General features: G+C 42.3%; 1 protein-coding gene across 1 annotated transcript in view; it reads right to left on the bottom strand.

Moving 5' to 3' along the window:
* ADGRG7 (adhesion G protein-coupled receptor G7) overlaps positions 1 to 21,157 on the bottom strand; it is a 53,473-nt gene that overhangs the window by 25,041 nt on the left and 7,275 nt on the right. The window contains exons 2-8 of the mRNA XM_065423582.1: positions 18,995 to 19,102; positions 9,039 to 9,158; positions 7,983 to 8,092; positions 4,534 to 4,668; positions 3,552 to 3,658; positions 2,647 to 2,765; positions 2,437 to 2,547 (exon numbers count right to left, since the gene is read on the bottom strand). Coding sequence (XP_065279654.1) covers positions 2,437 to 2,547; positions 2,647 to 2,765; positions 3,552 to 3,658; positions 4,534 to 4,668; positions 7,983 to 8,092; positions 9,039 to 9,158; positions 18,995 to 19,102 — 810 coding nt within the window. The remainder of the gene's footprint in view (positions 1 to 2,436; positions 2,548 to 2,646; positions 2,766 to 3,551; positions 3,659 to 4,533; positions 4,669 to 7,982; positions 8,093 to 9,038; positions 9,159 to 18,994; positions 19,103 to 21,157) is intronic.

The raw sequence follows: 21,157 nt of genomic DNA, 5'->3' as shown, positions 1-21,157 counted from the left end.
ATTTAGGTTACAAAGTCAAGCATTTGAAAATTAGGAAATGCCAGATTTACTTTTGATAAGCCAACTTTAATATTGTCCTTTTGTGCATCCCTCATGTTCACTGAATGAGGCAGGCGTCCTGTGGAAAAAAATGGTTTGTAATTATGAAATTAATCATGAACTAATCAAATTGTAATCATGAAATTAAAGTCTGTACCATAATAAATATGCACAGAATTAAGAATTAAGGTTACACAGGAAATTGTCTATCTGGCATTTCCTAACTTTTGAGTGCTTGACTTTGAAACAAAACACCACGCTTTTACGTGCAACTGTGACAATCATGCATCATTTGAAACTTGACTGTCCTGTACTACAGCTCAGACTTCTACACCACTGGAGCTACCAGGCTAAAACAGCCTTTTACTGCTATTACCTATGTAATCCCCAGGGGAGGGAATGGGCTGCCTCTCCCATACCACCCTTACAGCTGCTCCGGCACCGCCCAGGTGTTCCCACGTACTGCGTGTGTGTGCTAATGCTGATACTTTGGTAGCAGCAGAGGCCTAGCACTTTAGAATGTTCATGGCACCATTATTTTGGCAAGTTGTTATAATTTCCCTGAGGAACATAAGGGAAGTGTCAGTTCTCAAACATGTGTAACTCAGCAAAACCTGAACAGATTTTCACAGGAATAAGAAAAGACATTTCTCTCTAGCTCCAGGCATTTCTCATTGCCATATTTCAGAAGCCTGCTGCAAATATTGAGGTGTTAGAACTTGTTTTAAAAAAGGTCTTAAGGAATTTTATCAAGGAAAAATGTTAGGCAACCTAAATATAGGGGTCACTCCCAGTTTAATGAAACATAAAGTGGCCACTGTCCCTGCAACAGACAAGCAGACTACTCATTATTTAAAGATGCAGTACACCAAAAACAAAATGGCCTCTTTGCTTTCCATTTATAAACTAAGTTTAACAAGTTTTCTTATAATTTAATAAAGAATCAGACTAGTGACAAACTGAAGTTAGAGACTCCCTCATGTCAAAAATTAATTACTTATCTGTATCTACCAATCACCTACTGCATATTTGCAAAACTTCTCAAATATTTCTTGAACCATTTTGGATGTTTTAAAGGTTATGAATTTTTTGGGGGGGTGGGGAGGAGGTATATAAATACCCTGAAAACTTTTTGGGGGGGATGAAGACTGTTGTATTAATCATACTGCATTAAACATCAATTGCACAATTTGGCCTAATATGCCAAATATATATATAAAGAGTTGTTCAGAAAATGGTATTTTTTCTGCTTAGCCAATTGTGTGTTCCTCCTTTTCTGGTGCCCAAGTTGAGATCCTGGGGTCTTATTTGCAGAAGTGCTGAGGACTCACAGCTGCAAATTAAAGTCAATGGGCACTGTGCTTTGAACATATGAGGTGCTGCATTATACCATTTACTCTGAAAAATCGGATCCTGTGCATCAAAAATTGTGCACAAAAGATGAGTGGAAATTTTGACTGTAATCTCTCTGTGCCTCAATTCCCCATCTGTAAAATGGGGATAAGAATAGCCCTTTACTTCACAGGCATATTGTGAAAATAAATTAGTATTTCTCAAGCACACAGATACCATAGTGACTGGTATCATAAAAAAGCCCATGAGGAAATTACTACTCAGAGAAAGGTTTGCATAATAGTGTGTAGTAAATAAGGCATCAGGTCACACTGAATAATGAGGAAAAAACAAAATATTGAATAGCTGCTCATTCAGTGAGCACGATCCACCCACGTACTGAATGAGGCAGGAGTCCTGTGAAAAAAATAGCATGATATACTACAATCATAGACTGTATCATAATGCATACACACAAGAAGGCCAAATTAAGGTTGCATAGTTAATCTTTGAGTGCTCAACTTTGCATATTAATGTTAATTTAACATAGTGTTTGGGTGTAATTTTATATTTATTGTCTGTTTGTTTGCACCACTATCCTATACTACAGGAATGATTCAGAGCTGCTCCGTTGTGTGTAGGTTGCTAGCAGCTGGCATACAAAGAGGAAATATACCTCTATCCTTTGATAGCCAAAAGGGATTTTCTTTTTAAGCTTACATGGTAGTAGTCTATAGTTTTGGAGCAGAAATTTTTAGTCCAACCTCTAATGGAGATGTGTGATTTAGAGATTCACTTTGGAGTCTGTAGCTCTGTAACCACACATTCATTACAGTTATAACATAAAAACAACTCAGGCCATGTTACAGGTAAGTCAGCCGTGACTCACAGATAAGGTCACACAATTTAGCTTTGTCATGTACACTTCTTGTTCTATGATATGTGCCCTAATATATGTACATAAAAACGACATCTTTTCATAGATTTTAGTCAAAGGAGTGTGAGAACACTTTTGTGCAGAATTTGCCCAGCGCTAGTTTTTGGGGAAGAGAAGAGTGTACTTACTGTTGTTCTTTGTAACGTTGATCAATATTTGAACTTCTGTATTGTTGTTAGGTTTCAAGTCAGAGATATTTTCATCTACTTTAATATTTTCAGACTGTAAACTTCCTGATACTGTGTAGGCAAAAGTCACCAAAGAATTTGTACAAATTGTTAGAATTTGTAAAAATTTGCTCATTGTCCTTATAATTCCCACAAAGCAAATAAGCTTACCTGTCTGTGCAGAGAAAAAAGCTGTTGTTTTAGTTGGCTTCAATGAAATGTGCTTAACTGCAATATTGGGCTGAATAGCAGAGCCATGCAAAGAGAATTCTTCCAGTGTCTGTGTGAGGCTGCATTGAAGTAAGGAATGGTGTAAATGTCTTTACCACTGTAAAGTATATCAGAATATAGAGCCAATGTCTGCCCTCCCTCAGTGATTTCAAATTTGTTCCATAGAGTGTAGGACAGGGAAGAATTTGGCCAAAAATCTCTTATTCTAATGGGCCAAATCCCATTACTGTTGAAGTCAATGGGAGATTTGCCTTTGACTTTAGTGGAACTAGGATTTGGCCTTTTATGCATCAAGGGGGGAAATCTAGAATATTGCTACAATTTAATAGTTGATTAAATAACTGGGAGATTTTTTTCTAATTGTGTCAATGTGTCCAGGAACCTGCTCCTTTAAGCATGCTAGTAATTCACCTTTTCCATTCTCTGGATATCCTACTAGTAATAATAATACTTTAAATTCTATGATTCCTTTCATACAAGAACCTCTAAGTGTTTATTAATATTCATTAAGCTTCACATCTACCCAGGAGGTAGAGTAAAAACTCCTATTCCCATTGTCCAGACAGGGAAAGCGAGGCACTGGTTAACTGACGGGCCAAAGGTGACACAGCAATTCAGTGGCAAAGCTGGGAACTGAATGCAGGTAACTTTTCATCCCCAACTCTAGACCTCACTGTCTCCAGATTAGGAAAACTGGGCCAACTTCATTCGTCCCTGGGATAACTCTTCTGAATCAGTGGAGTTACCCTGGAGATTAATTTGTCCCACTGTGTTCCATTTTTAATCTTAAATGGACAGACATGTTTAGTTTTACCAAATTTAATAGAAACAGAAATTGTAATTACTTTGCTGTAACATCAGCAAGGTTATCATCTGCAACGTTGAATTCACTCACTCTGGCATCCAAAAGTTGGCTAACTGTAGCCACTGCAGCCACTGTAGCAGTAGCTTCCTGACAAACAAAAAAGAGGGAAATATTCAGTAGGAATGGTATATAAACTCACTTCTTTTAATACGCTGTATTGTGATAGAATATTTTGTTAACACTTGCCTTAATCAAAAGAAAATAGAATAAGTAACCCTCTTCTCCCCAGCCCTGTCTGCCTCGCATTCCATACCTTCCCTTTTATTTCCATTTAGCTGATCCCCTCCTAAATAAATTCCCCCAAAACAAACAAACAAACTCATAATGTGGAACTAACATAAGCAAAATGTCACTAAAAGTTATGTGTTATATCCCTTCCCCCACTTTGTGGCTTGTGTCTATCCTGTCTATTTAGATTGTAATCTCTTCAGGACAGGGACCATTTACTACTCTGTTTGTGCAGCACCAAGCACATTGGGGCCCCACTCTTGGTGGGCCCTTAGGGACTACCGTAATAAACCTGTTAAATAAAAATTTAAAATAAAAATGAGCTATTACTGGAAAAAAGTCTTTGAACCAACCGATGCATGGGCACCTCACATTATTTGAATGTAGATAGGCAAAAAAAGAGGTTAATGTAGTACGTCAGGTTCAGTTGATTCCAATATTTGAATTTCAAATGCACAAAATTTGAAGTGATTGATAGAGGTGAATCCATCATGTTAGCCCAGAAACTGAGATAGGGACACTATACTAAGATGCTTGAGATCTGAACTCAGATCCAGTGTTTAATAGTTCAATGTATTGCAACTAGATTAGACACTTGGGTTTTGTTGTTGTTTTTTATTAAGTGAAACCAAAAAGACTGATTTGCTGTGGGGCTTGGAAAAGTGTCCCAAACATCACACTATATCCTATTAAGCCATAAAACAAAATACCTTTTTAGTTCTGGTGAATCTCACCTGAGAAGAATTTTTCAGAATCTGTCCTGCAATATCAGCAGCAGTAGAGATGTTCTCAGTGGTCAGTTTCTCCGGCACAGACGTAAGAATCTGGGTATTACTGGCAATGGACGAAATATTATCTGCACTGTTTAACTGTTAGAAAAATGGTACATCACACAAAGAAAATATGAGGGAAAACAGTGGCCAACTTTATACCCATTCTCTAATGAAATAAAAGAATAGCAGGTTCACAGCCAAATTATTTGCTGCTATAAACTGACACAGCTCCTATTAATTCAATAGAACTGTGCCAGCTTACATCAACACGCAGAGAATGTGGCCCACTATACACAGTCACTTCTCTCACTCATAGAAATACAATAAGATCTTGTCTAGATGACTAAGGGTATGTTTACACTGCAATAAAAGACCCGGCTGGCCTGGGTCAGCTGACTTGGGCTTCTGGGGGGTGAGGGGGCTTGGGCTGTGGAGCTGTAAAATTAAAGAGTAGAGGTTCGGGCTTGGGCTGGAGCCCAGATTCTGAGAACTTGTGGGTCTTTTATCATTGAAGACCTACCCTGAGCTTCTGAATCCATGGACTTCTGTAGCCCCTTCCACTCACAATGTGTGCTACATAAACAGAATTAGATTTTAAACAACTTTAGGAAGCCATCAGAAGAACAAAGGAAATGCCATACTAGAGTAGCCTAGTCCTTCTAAATAGTTCTAGGATGACTGATAAATCTTTAAATGATAAAGCTTGAATGAAGCTCTGAGATATAGAGGTGGGTTTGCAGCCTGCAGAGCAGTGAAGTTGTACACTAATAACTACAGGAGATGCATTATGTGCGTATTACATACAAACACTATGTTAAAAGAACATTATTAAGGTTGCAAAATTAAGCACTCAAATAGGAAATGTCAGAATTAACATTGCCCGTGCAACCTTAATTTGCCCCCGCCCCCACCCCTGTGTACGTATGCATTGTGATACAGTCTTTAATTACATGATTACATACTATTTTTGCCACAGGACCCCTGCCTCATTCAAGGCACCTTCTCGGGGGGTGAGTCAGGTTTATGTAGTAAAGGAGGCTGTTGTCTGCAGGACCCCTGCTTCATTTGTTGCAGAAGTTGGAAAGGGTGTAGTGAAGGAAGCAGGACAGTGACGGAAGAGAGGATGATCTCATGGTTATGACATCTGAATGATGACCTGGATAATTGGATTCATGTGCCCATATGCCTTATTTACTGCACACTATTTAAACCCTGGCCTGGATATAGTATTAATTTTTCATGGCACCTATCGCTATTATATCTGAGTGCCTCAAAATCCTTAGTTTATTTTCAAATTATCCCCATGTTACAGATGGGATACTGAAACACAAAGATTAAGGTCAGAAATATCCACCAATTTGGGGTTCCTAACTTGAGACTCCTATGACCTGATTTTTTCAGAGTCCTTAGCACTGAGAGCACAGGAGAAACAGTCTGGGTTATGGGCCTTTACAAAAGTGGTAATTCCTGATCATTGCAGATATAGCTTTCCATCAATTTTCCATCATCATTTGTAACTGAAAAATGTTTAGTTTTCTTTAAAATTCACTAGGTGGCAGTCTAATTTCAAAAGTTAAAAGAATATTGTGGGCAACAATTTAAACTGAAAACACAAATACAGAGCCTATGTTATTACTATTATTAGTAGTAGTAAATATTTATATTATGGTAGCTTCACGAGGCCCCAGTCTGACACTGTACAGAAAAAGAGAGACAAACCCTGCCCTGACAGGCTCACAATCTAAAGATGCAAACAGAACAAGGATAGAGTTGGTGACAGTACATGGGAGCAAATAAATATGATGAAGAATTGGCACATCTTTGCTAGTTACGTGGATTGTAGCTTTTTTGTTTTGTTTTAAACTGGGGTTTAAAGTAGGTACAGCTTCACTCTAAGAAGGCATAAAAGTTTGCAGGCTCATGAGTTTTAAAATAACGAGCAAAAGAAACCCTATACTTTGGAATGCCCATTTCAGAGAGAACCTAGGGGACAATGTGTAAGCTTGCTTCTCCTCTCTTTTCTCCCAATTTATTTTAGGGTGGTGTCAAGGCTGTATCCCCACTTTGAACTTTAGGGTACAAATGTAGGGGCCTGCATGAGGACTTCTAAGCTTAACTACCAGCTTAGTTCTGATCCGCTGCCACCATTCCCTACCCTGGGAAGCTTTTAGAAACCTCTCACCAATTCCCTGGTGAATACAGATCCAAACTCCTTGGATCTTAAACAAGGAGAAATTGACCCTTCCCCCCTCCTTCCTTTCACCAACTCCTGGTGAATACAGATCCAAACCCCCTTGGATCTTAAAACAAGGAGAAATTGACCCTTCCCCCCTCCTTCCTTTCACCAACTCCTGGTGAATACAGATCCAAACCCCCTTGGATCTTAAAACAAGGAGAAATCAATCAGGTTCTTAAAAAGAAGGCTTTTAATTAAAGAAAAAGGTAAAAATCATCTCTGTAAAATCAGTATGGAAAATAACTTTACAGGGTAATCAAACTTAAAGAGCTCAGAGGACCCCCCTCTGTCTTAGGTTCAAAGTACAGCAAACAAAGATAAACACTCTAGTAAAAGGTACATTTACAAGTTGAGAAAACAAAGTAAAACTAAGACGCCTTGCCTGGCTTTTTTACTTACAAGTTTGAAATAAGAGAGACTTGTTTAGAAAGATGGGGAGAACCTGGATTGATGTCTGGTCCCTCTCAGTCCCAAGAGCGAACAACCCCTTAAAACAAAGAGCACACACAAAAGCCTTTCCCCCCCCCCCCAAGATTTGAAAGTATCTTGTCCCCTTATTGGTCCTTTGGGTCAGGTGTCAGCCAGGTTACCCGAGCTTCTTAACCCTTTACAGGTAAAAGGATTTTGGAGTCTCTGGCCAGGAGGGATTTTAGTACTGTACACAGGAGAGCTGTTACCCTTCCCTTTATAGTTATGACAGGTGGCGTTTTCAAGTATTCAGCATTGAACTCTGCTCCCACTCAAATCAAATGGGAAGTCACAGGCCAGAAGTGAGTGCTTTTGAAAATCCCACCTTTATTTATTTTCTGTATGTGCAGCTATATTGTAATATGGAATCATAACCAATGGCCTGAAACAGGTTGAAAGCTTCATTATACTTAATAACAGTTTTATTGATGAAGACAAATCTGTTATTTATCCTATTTTCTAATGAACCTATCTTTATAAATCTGTGACATACCATTTTACAGTTATAAAACATTTAGTTCTTAAAAAGTGGGCAACTACTCACTGGGCTAGGGAAGAGCAAAGCAGCCAGAATGTACTGGTGATTTTAGCCCACTGTTTCTTGTTTCAATCAACTCTGCATTTGGAATCCATATCCCAAACTCAGATCATGAAGGTCATTATAGCCCCCCTTCACTGTAGTTGGCATATTAAAAGATAGGATTACCTGATCCATTAGGATTTTCAGGTTCGTACTGCAGTTCACAAGCTTCACATCATCTAGAGTAGGGTTTTCTCCTATTTTGGAGCACTTCCGGCTTGCTTTTGGAGTACCAGCTTTAATTTTAAAAAAAGTCCTTTCATAGTCATATGTCAGCATTCTTTGCAGGTCCCTTAGAATTTTTAAAATTGTTTTCTTCTCAGGGCCTGATCCAGTAATTCTCACTCATATAAATAACTCTTATTCAATCAAGTAGTGCTATTGATGTCATTGGGTTATTCATGTAAATAAGGGAAGGATTAGTCACATAAGTAAGGGTTGTAGAATCATACCCCTTAAGCAGGTAATTTCTCCCCCCCCCCCCCCCCCCAATAGGTTTGAAAATTTGTCACAGGTTACCAGCAGAAATACAGAGGAGGCAGTAACAATATAAATGTTACTGAACAAAGAGATGCCCTACAGATCATCAGACATTGTAAGTACTGTGAACTCATTGTGTTATATAATATTCAACTGGTCCTATTAAAAACCTCTTTCCTACTCCTGTTTTTTACTTACAAAATACCCACAATCCAATCAGACTAAATGGATGATATTTTAATAACTTTTCCTGAAACCTTTTTCTATGTCATATGGTACAATTAAATTAATTCTCTGCACGGTAGTAGCTGACTTAATTACCACCTGATAACTGTTCAGTGGCTTATGTGATATGAGTTAGTGATCTCAGTCCAGTCCCAAGTGGCCAGGTATCACTCATAAAACTCACCATTCAGACTAGCATTTTTGCTGGCCATCTTGGAGACCAAGGACATGAAGAGTAAATTATATTTATTTACATTGACATATGGAGACTAAATTACCCCTTCACCTTCATAGGGATCAGCATCAAAACATAGTGGCAGCGCAGTGTGGGGAGGGCTGTATCTGTTCAGGGTTTAAATAGAGGACTTCCATCTCCTGGTCTGATAAGCTGACATCTTTCACCAGCCTTAAATTCACTTTTTGGGGGGAAAGAGGAGGGGAAGAGGGGTAAGGAGGGGAGAGAAAAGAAACACCTACCGTTTACAGTGAACTTTTCACATTTTTCTTCAGAATAGCCATATCTGTCTACTATAATTCTTGTAAAAGTAAACTTTTGTGAAGAGTTGAATGAGTAAATACTATTTTCACAGAAATTAACTGTGTAAGGAACAAAATACATTCAGGTTAAATACTATCATCATGTAGAGCAATTTTCAAGAACACAAAATATAAAGCTAGGCAGGAGGTGATTATAACTTTAGACTTGTGACTTAAAGCAGTGGTTTTCAACCTGTGATCCATGGACTCCAGGGGGTCCACAAACTGTCTAAGATTTTCAAAAGGGTCCGCACCGCCATTCAAAATTTGTAGGGGTCCACAAATGACAAAAGGTTGAAAACCACGTCCTTAAAGGGAGAATACAGAGACAAAGTGGGTGAGGCAATGTCTTTTTGTGACACTGAGCCAGAAAGGGTTAAGCGACTAGCAGGCTAAATGATCCAAATTCAACCTTTAAAGACTTATTAGAGAAGTATATAAAGTTGTAATTAGGGACATTCCTTATAAATAGCTAACAAAGCCATGCTAGATAAACTAGAGCTTTAAAATGCAAACCTGCATTGTAGAGAATAAGAGGTAAATACTAACTGTATGTGTTTCCCTCTCTCTTGTTAGATGTTAACCATGTAACCAGATTAGCTTGTGGATGCTAACTCCCTTTCATGTTTTAATTGTATTAGATTATGTTTATGGATGGTTCAGTTACCCTTAAGATCAAAGATGTAAGATATTGCAGGAAATAATATTACTTACATTGTCTTCAGTTTAAATTGTCTGTGCCATAATGGAATGCCTTGATAGTTTGAATAGATAATTGCCTTAAGTTAATTAATACTACTAGTTTACCTGTGTATACATAAGAAATAGGGATTTTTACTTCAAAGCAACTGATGTGTGTTACCTATTCTTCATTCAAGGAACGCCTGCTGTGTTATTATACTGTCAAGAAGCTATCGCAGCCTGCCAGCAATCTATAAAAGAACTCTAGGGTCCCGATCCTGTATCTGAGCTCTTCTTAAATTTGGTTGGGGAAACCTGAGTTGGAAGACTGAAATCTCCAGCTCCAGTCTGGATTATCCTGCTAATTCTCATGGAAGAATTTGAACAAACTCTATATATGGACTGCCTATTTGGACTATAACCTGAAAAAATGATTCTGGAAAGAACTTTTTGCAACTCAGCAGCTCACCATCCCTACTATGAAACTGACCTAAGAATTCTATTCATATCTGTATGTATAATCTTTTAACCACAATACTCTTTCTTCTTTTTTTTATAAATCTTAGTTTAGTTAATAAGAATTGGCTGTAAGCATGTATTTGTGTAAGATCTGAAATATTCATTGATCAGTTGGGTAATGTGTCCGATCTCTTGGGATTGGTAGAACTTTATGTATGATGAACAAGATTTTCAATAATCCGCATCATAGTTGACTTGGCTTTCTGGGTGGGAGCCCAGGGCTGGGTTGCTTTAAGAGGCCTGTGTATTTGGCTTCTGGGTAACCAGTAAGGTATTTTAGAAGCTCTTTTGTTGCTGACTTGGTGAATCTAATTACTAGAATAACGACCAGTTTTGGGGATCAGCTGCCCCATTCTTTGCAGTTTGCCCTGGTTGAGCAACCTCAGTCTGGCCTCTCCAAGCGACAATGGTCACACTTATATTGGACCAACTTCTGTTGGTGAGAAACAAGCTTTAAAGCCACACACAGCTCTTCTTCTGGACTCATTGCATACAACAATTAAAGGGACATTGTGAAGTTACAAATTATGGGCCAGATCCTCAGCTGTTGTGGCTCCACAGAAGACAATATAAGAAATTAGACCCTTACTTTTCACTATCTGTGCTGCCTGTATTTGGGGGGGGGGGGGGGTTGGACAATGAAAATAGACTAGCTAGTTTCACTTGCCAGGTTCTAGTGCCTTGGCAAAATGTGGGAATATCTATATCAAATACTTAAGGACCATGTTTATTTGCTACCTATTAGAATAGAGTTACAGAGGGAGCTGGTATCAACCAATATATTTAGGTTGCCTACCCCTGTCATTCTAAAAGATTCCTGCAACCTTTTCTTTGCGAAACCTTCACACCTTCATCACTTGCAGCAGAGTTTTGATATTCAGCAGGGGGAATCCCTTCAGGGTAGCAAAGTGCCTACTCTTTGTCTCATGAAATTCTGTTCAGCTTTTGCTCAACTGTTACAAATCACCATTTCCCTCCTCTCTCATGAAAAAAGTTGACAGTCTACCAAAATAACTAAACACAAACATTCTAAGGCGAGCTGATGCCACCAGCAAAGCAGCAGCAACATTACACTGTATCGAGACACCTGGGAGCTGCCAGAGCAGAGAGGGAGGAGGAAGGAAATCGGGGAAGAAAGTCTGGCTGCTTTCCACCACCACCCCTAGTTCCAGCACTTGGTCCCAGCAATCCATTCCCACCACCTCTATCTAGGGACATCATATGGGGCCAAAGCGCCGATAAGTCCTAGGGCTCAGGAAGTGGGAAGGAAGCGAAAGAAAGCAGGGCCAGGCTCCCCACATCCACCTCCTAGACCTGTAGCCTATAAAATGTATTAGGTTAAGAAATAAGTCAAAATTAGGCTTTTGCCTAAGTTAGGCTAAGTATAGAGGAGCATGGGCAATTGAGTTTGTTAGTGTGAGCGAAGGTTAGAGATAAGTTGGAGACTTTAAGATGAGAAAATTGAAATTAGCAAGGAATGACCCAAGGTTTGGTTTTGGTTATAACTGGTTTTAGCAGGGTTTTAGTGAGTGTTTTTGAAAATCTGGAATATTTTATTAAAATTCTATCTATATTGGCAGCATGGGAAGGACATTGGTGCAGATGTTAATGTAAATAATGTGTAACGTAAAGAGATGGCTGAAATGTGAATATGATAATGGGTAGGTTTAATGTTAATTAATAGGAAAAGGAGTAGCCTTACAAAATTGTGGGAGAACTCTAATTAACACCGAAAGGGTACTGTTAAATTACAGGATTTTAAAACTATACTTCATTCAGTTGTCAGTGGACTGATCACCCATTGTTACGCCATTCTATCTATGAATGTAAGTATAATTTTAGTATCTGTGTAAATGGTAATTGTTTGCCTGTTTGCTTAACTAATCATTGTTCTCCTAAATAAGGTTTGGTTCTATCATTCAAAATGTCATCCAAGGCCCTCTACTAAACTAAATTGTCTCTGACCAACCTAGAGGCTCCAACTTGAAAACTAAGTTTGGTCTATTGCGTTCTTAGCTTTAATGATTTAACACTAATTGGGAACATTTAAAATTCAAGGTTACCACCCAGCATATGGCTCCAGAGGCCCATTTCCTCACCCCTCTTCTAGGGCATCACATAGTGCAGGAGCTCTTGGGGGGGGGGGGGTTGGGCTCTCCCCCAAACACCCACCAGACCCATCAGTGCTCTCTCCCTTTATGGTAATGGCCTTCTCCTGCTACCTGCTAACATAGCTAGTCCCATAGCTTCATTAAGTGGTAGCAGTCAGTGTTGCAGTGCTGAAGTTTCAGGTAAGGGTGCATGCTGAAGACAGGGGGATTGTTTTAGCTGCACATTGTGACACTGTATGAAATAACGTGAGAGACTTCATGATATTATTGATATCAATATTATAAAATTGCAATGAATCTTACCAGATATGCTGTGGAAGGTATCAGTGAAAATGTTGTGATTTGCCGAGTATGATAACCTTGTCTCGTCTTTGTATTGTGAATTACAAATGTGTGTGATATATCTGTATTTCAAACTGGTGCTGTTTGTGGGTGAAACCCCCAGACAGATTGGCATCAGCACTATCCAGTATGCTTGATGGCCTATCAAAGGCAATCAGCTAAACAATGAACCCATTGAGAGAAGGCAGGGGTTACACCTATGAGTCAGCAGGACATGTAGGGTAGGGTAGGGTAGGGTCATGTCTGTGAACAGGGGACTGCAAGTACCCAGGTGCTGTGAGTTTTTGTTTGGGACAAAGGAAGTACAAGGCACATGGCAAAGGATATAAAAGGCATCTGCATCTTCTCCATTCTGTCTTCAGTCCTGCTTCTCACCTCTGGAGTAACTTCTCTACAAACTGAAGCCCTGAACAAAGGACTCAATGACCTATCCAAGCTTTGGATGTATTGCAGAGGGACTCTACAAGCCAGCAAACTCACCAATACTGCTAAGAACCCAATATATAGACTCTGGAGTCTTATGTATGTATCTGACTGCTTTTACCATTTAACAACTCTTTTCATGTTGTTTTCTTTTCTAATAAACCTTTAGTTTTATATTCTAAAGGATTGGCTGGCAGCGTGGTATTTGGGGTGAGATCCAAACTAATATTGACCTGGTAATGTGGCTGGCTCTTTTGGATCAGGACCCCACGCTATTCAAAATTTTAAATTTGATACGGAAAGCATTAAAGGTTGAAGTTAGTCACAATGAGTGATCCACAATCAAAACTACACGCCCTGAGAGACAGACAGCGTCTTCAGCATGAGAGAGAAATGGCCGAGAATACAAGAGAAGCAAGCCTTGGTCCAGCTGGAAAAAGAAGTTGAAAAAAGAGACAGAGAATCTCACAGGAGGTGAATGGAAATGCTGCAAGCTGAGACAGCACTTGCAAGACTTAAGCTCCAAATCAAAATAGTGAAAGAACACCAGAAACTGTGCCCTGGAAGTCCAGCTCCTCTCTACAGCAAAGATTAGGATAGAATCTGTCCAGTTTATAACAACGTTGGTATGTTGTTTGATAATGACGTGATAAATATGTTTAATCAGGTTGATGTCATAACCCGGTCCCAGAGAGAGTATGAATGTGAATCTTCCGCGTTATCTGTAACTAACAGGGAGATTTGTGAAGCCGGGGTGTATGACTCTAAGGGTACGTCTATACTTACCTCCGGGTTCGGCGGTAAGCAATCGATCTTCTGGGATCGATTTATCGCGTCTTGTCTAGACACGATAAATCGATCCCGGAAGTGCTCGCCGTCGACACCGGTACTCCTGCTCCGCGAGAGGAGTACGCGGAGTCGATGGGGGAGCCTGCCTGCCGCGTGTGGACCCGCGGTAAGAACCTTGTAGTTCGAACTAAGATACTTCGACTTCAGCTACGTTATTCACGTAGCTGAAGTTGCGTATCTTAGTTCGAACTGGGGGGTTAGTGTGGACCAGCCCTAAGCAGTTGTCTGTGGTTAACCAGGTATGCTATGACAAGGAAGAGCATATCTCTAGTCTTGAGATTGTGAAAAATAGCTGTTTGTCTAGTCAGAAAAGCAGTTTATATGTTGAAGAAATTTCTGAATGTCTGTCATAATATCTCAGAAGTGAATCTGGAATTGGATGAAGCACAGAAAGAACTCATTGCTCAGGAAAATATTTCTCTAGAGCAGATTGAAGTTGATGTTCAGGTTAAAGCCCTAATTGAGGAAGGAAAGGGCAGATTTTGGTGGGTGATGGATTGTTGACAAGTGACGCTTATAAAAGTAAGTTTGAACAATGTAGAAGCAATTTGCTTAAAGTGGCTCAGTATGATGAGCCACTGTCTGTGAAAAGCTGCAGTTTATCTGTTGACGGAAATGTCCCAGTTGCTAAGTGTCAAAAATTCTCAGATAACCTTTCTTTTAAAGACTTCAATGTGGGGGGCTGAAGAGAAAGTTTAAAGGGAGAGATTGAGATAGAAAATGTAGATGAGCCTAGGCAGACTTGTGAGCTGATGGCTTTGTATAGTCAGCGGTGTGGGAAAACAATGTTAGCGGGACATAAGTATCCCTATGCCTTACGTGCTACCAGTGCGGAGAGTTGTTACCAGGAAGGAAGTGCTCCTAAACCTGTGTCTGTTAGGGGCAATGACTTGCCTATGGAGAGTTTCTTCAATTGTTTGTCTGGTGCAAATAGTGCGCCTGCTGAAGGAGGGTGTATCTCCAGTCCTTTGTTTTTGGAGCAGACAGAAGGAGCCTCTCAGTTTATGCTGGTTGAGCATTTGTCAGTTGTCCCAGAGTTTGTTCTGGACTTAGCTGAAACCCAGGGAGGAGTGTTCCTAAACTTGTTTCTGTTAGGGAAAATGACATTATCACTAAGTTGCATCTGATTAATGTCATAACTAGGTTCCAGGGACCGGGCGATTCTGGTACTTCTATCTTGCCTGTTGCTAGTGCGTTGCTGGGTAAAAATATGACAGCTCTGTTTAATCAGGTTGATGTGACCAGAGCACAAGGGAAGCATGAAAGTGACTTAACTGTGTTACCCACTACCGTTGTAGAAACTTGTAACAAGGAGGGAATGATGGTCCCTAAGCTTCTGTGTGGTAACCTGCATGTTGCCAGTGAGAAAAGCTGCAGAGGGAAAGCAAGTACCATGTGTATGGATCCACTGACCTTGCTTTAGAAAGATCCAGCATGGCTAGCTTAGAGAAGGTTCCAGATGGAGTGAAAATTGTTAGGGAGTTTGAACAGCCCTATAACCAAGTGGCTGTGCTTGGCCAGCATATTGGGGAGAATATGTTGCTGGAACATGAATGTCTCCTTGATGATTCTTTAAGTGAACAGTTTGTGTCTCAGGTTCAGAGGGGAAACTGGGTAGCTGAATCTGCAGAGCAGAACAGTCTTATGATTGAACCCTGAAGGATGCAGGAGGGGCAGACAAACACTCACCCCTACATGCTTTGGATATATAATATATGGAGATATACCTATCTCATTGAACTGGAAGGGACCCTGAAAGGTCATCAAGTCCAGCCCCCTGCCTTCACTAGCAGGACCAAGTACTGATTTTGCCCCAGATCCCTAAGTGGCCTCCTCAAGGATTGAACTCACAACCCTGAGTTTATCAGGCCAATGCTCAAACTACTGAGCTATCCCTCCCCCCCTTGTAGTCTCATAGTGGACTCGAGTACATCTGATTCCATGTGGAAGCAGAGATTGGTAATGGAAGGACAACAGCACCCTGCTTCTAAGGCTAGAGAAAATGGATGGTATCTCTTTAAGAAAGAGTCCAGCCTTGGAATAGATAACAGATGAGAATTTGAAAGCTAGTGTCTGGGTAGATGCAAATTACCTTGCTGTCAGAGATGGGGGTAGGAGGATGGAGGGGAGATTTGCCTATAGGTGTTTGCATAGAGGATACACCTGGCCAGAGTTTGTAGGGATAAATTAGCTATTTTCAAGAACTCCTAGCAAGATATGAAGGTAGAATTCACTGTTGATCTAACCAAATATTACCATGGGTTTGTAAAGGGATTCAGTAACATTGCTACATCCACAATAAACCTTACTAAGAAAAAGCCTGTTATAGTAAAACATGATTTTGATAAACCATTTGTTATACACCGATAATTCTGACGTTGAACTGAAAGCTGTAATAATACATAATCAAGAATGAGAATTACTGTGATGCATTAAGCAGTGTCTAGGACACTGCACCCCTTTCTGCATCAATTTTGCATGGGGGAAGTGTGATGCTGTATGAAATAATGTGAGACTTTATGATATTATTGATATCAATATTATAAGATTGCAATGAATCTCACCAGATATACTGTGGAAGGTATCAGTGAAAATGTTGTGATTTGCCGAGTATGATAACCTTGTCTTGTCTTTGTATTGTGAATTACAAATGTGTGTGATATATCTGTATTTCAAACTGGTGCTGTTTGTGGGTGAAACCCCCAGACAGATTGGCATCAGCACTATCCAGTATGCTTGATGGCCTATCAAAGGCAATCAGCTAAACAATGAACCCATTGAGAGAAGGCAGGGGTTACACCTATGAGTCAGCAGGACATGTAGGGTAGGGTCGTGTCTGTGAACAGGGGCAGGGTCGGCTCTAGCTTTTTTGCTGCCCCAAGCATGGCAGGCAGGCTGCCTTTGGTCCCAGGTCCCGCGGATTCGGTGGCTTGCCTGCGGGAGGTCCGCCGGTCCCGTGGCTTCGGCGTACCTGCCACCAATTTGCCGCCGAAGCCGCGGGACCAGCGGACCTCCCGCAGGCAAGCCGCCAAAGGCTGCCTGACTGCCATCCTCGCAGGGACCGGCAGGGCGCCCCCCACGGCTTGCCGCCCCAGGCATGCGCTTGGAGCGCTGGTGCCTGGAGTCGCCGCTGACAGGGGACTGCAAGAACCCATGTGCTGTGAGTTTTTGTTTGGGACAAAGGAAGTACAAGGCACATGGCAAAGGATATAAAAGGCATCTGCATCTTCTCCATTCTGTCTTCAGTCCTGCTTCTCACCTCTGGAGTAACTTCTCTACAAACTGAAGCCCTGAACAAAGGACTGAATGACCTATCCAAGCTTTGGGTGTGTTGCAGAGGGACTCTACAAGCCAGCAAACTCACCAATACTCACTGGTGAGCTGGAGCCGGTTCGCGGGAACTTGTTGTTAAATTGTCTAACCGGTTCTAAAAGGGCTTCTAAATTAAACAACCGGTAAGTTGAAAGTGATTCAGGAGCGTAGCTGGGGGGGAGCAGGGGGAGCGGCTGCTCTCCTTGAGCACATTATCCAAAAGTGGCGCCTTAGGCGCAGATCCTGTGGGTGTTCCAGCTCTCCGCCCCGCTCCCTGGCCCCAGCTCACCTCGGCCTCCTCCTCCTCCCCTGAACGCTCCGCCCCGCTTCTCCTCCTCCCCCCCGCTTCCCGCGAATCAGCTGTTTGCGCAGGAAGCCTGGGAGGGCGGAGAAGCGGTGCGGCGGCTTCGTGCTCAGGCCCAGGGAGGCAGAGGCGGAGTGGAGGTGAGCTGGGGCGGGGGGGGGGGGCCCGCCCGCGCCGCAGCAGGTAACCTGGGGGGGCGCGCAGGGGAACCACTCCCCGCCCTAGCTCGCCTCCGCCTCCCTGGGCCTGAACGCAAAGCCGCCGCTTGCTTCTCAGCCCTCCCAGGCTTCCCGCGTGAACAGCTGATTCGCAGGAAGCAGGGGGGCTGCGAGCTCGGCCTGACCTGGTGCTCCAGGCGCTGCGCGGCGGCGGCGTGGCACGGCTGTAGCGCTGCCAGCCACCTCCAGGCAGCGCGGTAAGGAGGCAGAGAGCGGGAGGGTTGGATAGAGGGCAGAGAGTTCAGGGGGGTGGTCGGGGGTGGATAGGGGTCGGGGCGGTCAGAGGGCGGGGAACAGGGAGGTTGAATGGGGGCAAGGGTCTCGGGGGAGCAGTCAGGAAGGGGGGGGGGTTGGATGGGGCGGTGGCAGGCAGTCAGGGGCAGGGGTTCCAGGGGCGGTCAGGGGACAGGGAGAAGGGGTGGTTGGATGGGGCAGAGGTCCTGGGGGGCCATCAGGAATGAGAGGCGGGGTTGGATGGGGCGGAGGGGGGCAGTCAGGGGACAGGGAAGGGGGGTGGATGGGGCAGGGATCCTGGGGGGGGGCGTCAAGGAACACAGGGGGTTGGATGGGGCAGGAGTCCCGGGGGGCGGGGGCGGGCCACGACCCCCTTGTGGGGTGAGGAGGGAACCGGTTGTTCAGATTTTGGCAGCTCATCACTGCCAATACTGCTAAGAACCTGATATATGGACTCTGAAGTCTTATTTATGTATATGACCGCTTTTACCATTTAACACCTCTCTTCTTGTTCGTTTTTCTCTTCGTGTTCTTTTATTGTTTCTTTTCTAATAAACCTTTAGTTTTAGATTCTAAACAATTGCCTGGCAGCATGATAGTTGGGGTAAGATCCAAATTAATATTGACCTGGGGTAATGTGGCTGGCTCTTTGGGGTTCGGAAGAAAATTTTGTATAGTGAACAGAGGTGGTGGGGTTTTTTTTGTTTTTTGTTTTTGTTTTTTTTAATAACTCCTCACTGTACTGGACCTATGTGCTGATTGGGAGCCAGAGAACTGGAGTGCAATAAAGGGGGCTGTGTGGTGACATGAATAACATTATTGCCCAAGAATCTGATCCTGTAACAGGCAGAGCACCCCCAGCTTCTCTGACTGATTCATAAAAATAACATTGTTCATACTCACCTGTCTCACAATTTGGTCCTAGCCATTCCTCTGTGCAAAAGCAGTGTCCATTTTTATACTCTCCCTTGTTTCCACAGAGCAGAGAGGATGAGGATGAGGATGAGGTTTCTGTTTAAAAAAGAAAAATGTTGACAAATGAAAGAGCCATCACAATGCTTTCATTATATTCTATGAGTCACATTCCAGCAGATACGACACAGATGTCCCATTTCCATCCCCAACCTGCCAAAATATCGCCATCAGTAGCAGGAGTATGGTGCAGAAGATTCCCATCTCTGCTTTTGGGCTCCCTTAAAAACTTAGGCAAAGGTTGTTCTGTAGAGCCTCCACAACAGGAGAAGCTGAGAGTCTATGGCTTAGGCGTTTAGGATACACCTACACTGCAGCTGGGAGGTGTGATTCCCAGCACGGCTAGACAGATGTGCGCTAGCTCCACCTGAGCTGGCATGCTAAAAATAGCAGTGTGGCTGTTGCAATAACACTGGCGGAGGCTCGAGCTAGCCACCCACGCTCAGACCCAGGGAGTCAGGTGGACTTGGACTCAGGTGTGTAGCTCGAGCCACCACCTATGCTGCAACCTCCACACTTATTTTTAGCACGCTAGCTTGAGCTGAGCTAGTGCAAGTCTGTCTACCGGGCTGGAAATCACCCCTCCCAGCTGCAGTGTATGCATACCCGCTTAGGCCCCAATCCTTCAAGGAGCTCCGCATGGGTGAGCTCCTGCACCTGTGTAGAACCTGGATGATTTCATTGAGATTCCACACGGAGCTCCGTGCAAGATGAGAGCCATTGATTCTATGGTGGTAAAGGGCCCTAGAAATACTACAGACAAGGGGACAATCGCACAGACCAGAATCACTAAGAAGAGTTCTAGGTTGAGCTGGGGGTGCAGAGTGTAATTTATAAAACGCACGTATGCCTGCAAACCCAGCATCATCGAGGCTGTGGCCAACCCAAATAGAACTACACAGTCGTGCTGATTTTGCATTGTGGGTGTGCCTGTTTTGGGAGACACCTGTCCCAGTTCCAGCACTTGTCCTTATTCCCGGCATTTAAACCAGATATCTTCACCAGAACAGGTTATTTTATTAGAAGAAAGTGGCCACATGTTAATCCTTTATATGTTGTATCGCCACTATGTTGTTGTGTCTACACTACTGTATCCTTCCAGGATTAGCACTATTACACGTACAAAAATCTAATGTGAAACTATATATGAAACCTCTGGGATCTGCAACGAGGACCCAAGACTCACATAAGCTGCACTCTGGAAAAGCATGTACATCTAAGAATATGAAAAAACTCATCCATATATTGGTTACAATGTCATTATACACTGTAAGCTCAAAATAAAAATTTGTTCCATTTAATAAAGCACAGTGGAATTTAGTGGCAATAAGCACTTCCTCAAAGCCACAGGAATTCCACTTGCAAAATGATTGCAGGAAGGACTAGCAAATGTCCCAGTGTATTGAGAAGTACAAATATCTAGCTCTTGGCTGCAGGGCCTTAGGCTTTCTATTCCTGGCCCTGCCACTGGCCTGCTGAGTGATGCTGGAAAATTCATTTACCGCCCCATGCCTCATTTTCTCCCTCTGTAAAATGGGGATAATGCTACTGACCTCCTTTGTAAAGCACTTTCAGATCTATAGATAAAAAATGTTATGGAAGAATTAGGTATTATTATGACATTTAAACAATACAGGGTCAAACTCTGCTTTAAATCTGGAGTAATTCCAATTAAGGCAATGGAAATACTCCTGGTTTACACCAGTATAATTGAAAGCAGAATTTGGCTGAAAGATTTTTATAAGTCAGTTTGTATAGAATATTTGCTCAGTTCCAGTCTCTTCTAATGGTTAAACCCACTGAGCCAAAATCTGCTCTCCATTGCACCACTCTAAAGACCCGATCCCTCTCCCATTCAAATCAATTGAAAGGCTTTAGATTGGTTCCTAGATCTCAAGTTAACTCCCCTAACTTCAGTGGCGTCACTCTAGATTTACAGTGGTGTAACTGACAGCAGAACTAAACCCACTGTCTTCTTTTAACCTGCAACTAGAAGAGCAATCCGAAGGAGCAGCTCGGGGAGCTCTACCATCAAAGTCATATAACAAGAATTAGCTGTCTGCACCTGTTCTTTAACTTGTATCTTCCAGAACA

Source organism: Emys orbicularis, chromosome 1, assembly GCF_028017835.1.
Source record: "Emys orbicularis isolate rEmyOrb1 chromosome 1, rEmyOrb1.hap1, whole genome shotgun sequence".
Lineage (NCBI taxonomy): Eukaryota > Metazoa > Chordata > Testudines > Emydidae > Emys > Emys orbicularis.
The sequence above is the reverse complement of the archived record's forward strand: the minus strand, read 5'-3'. Positions and strand labels throughout refer to the sequence as shown.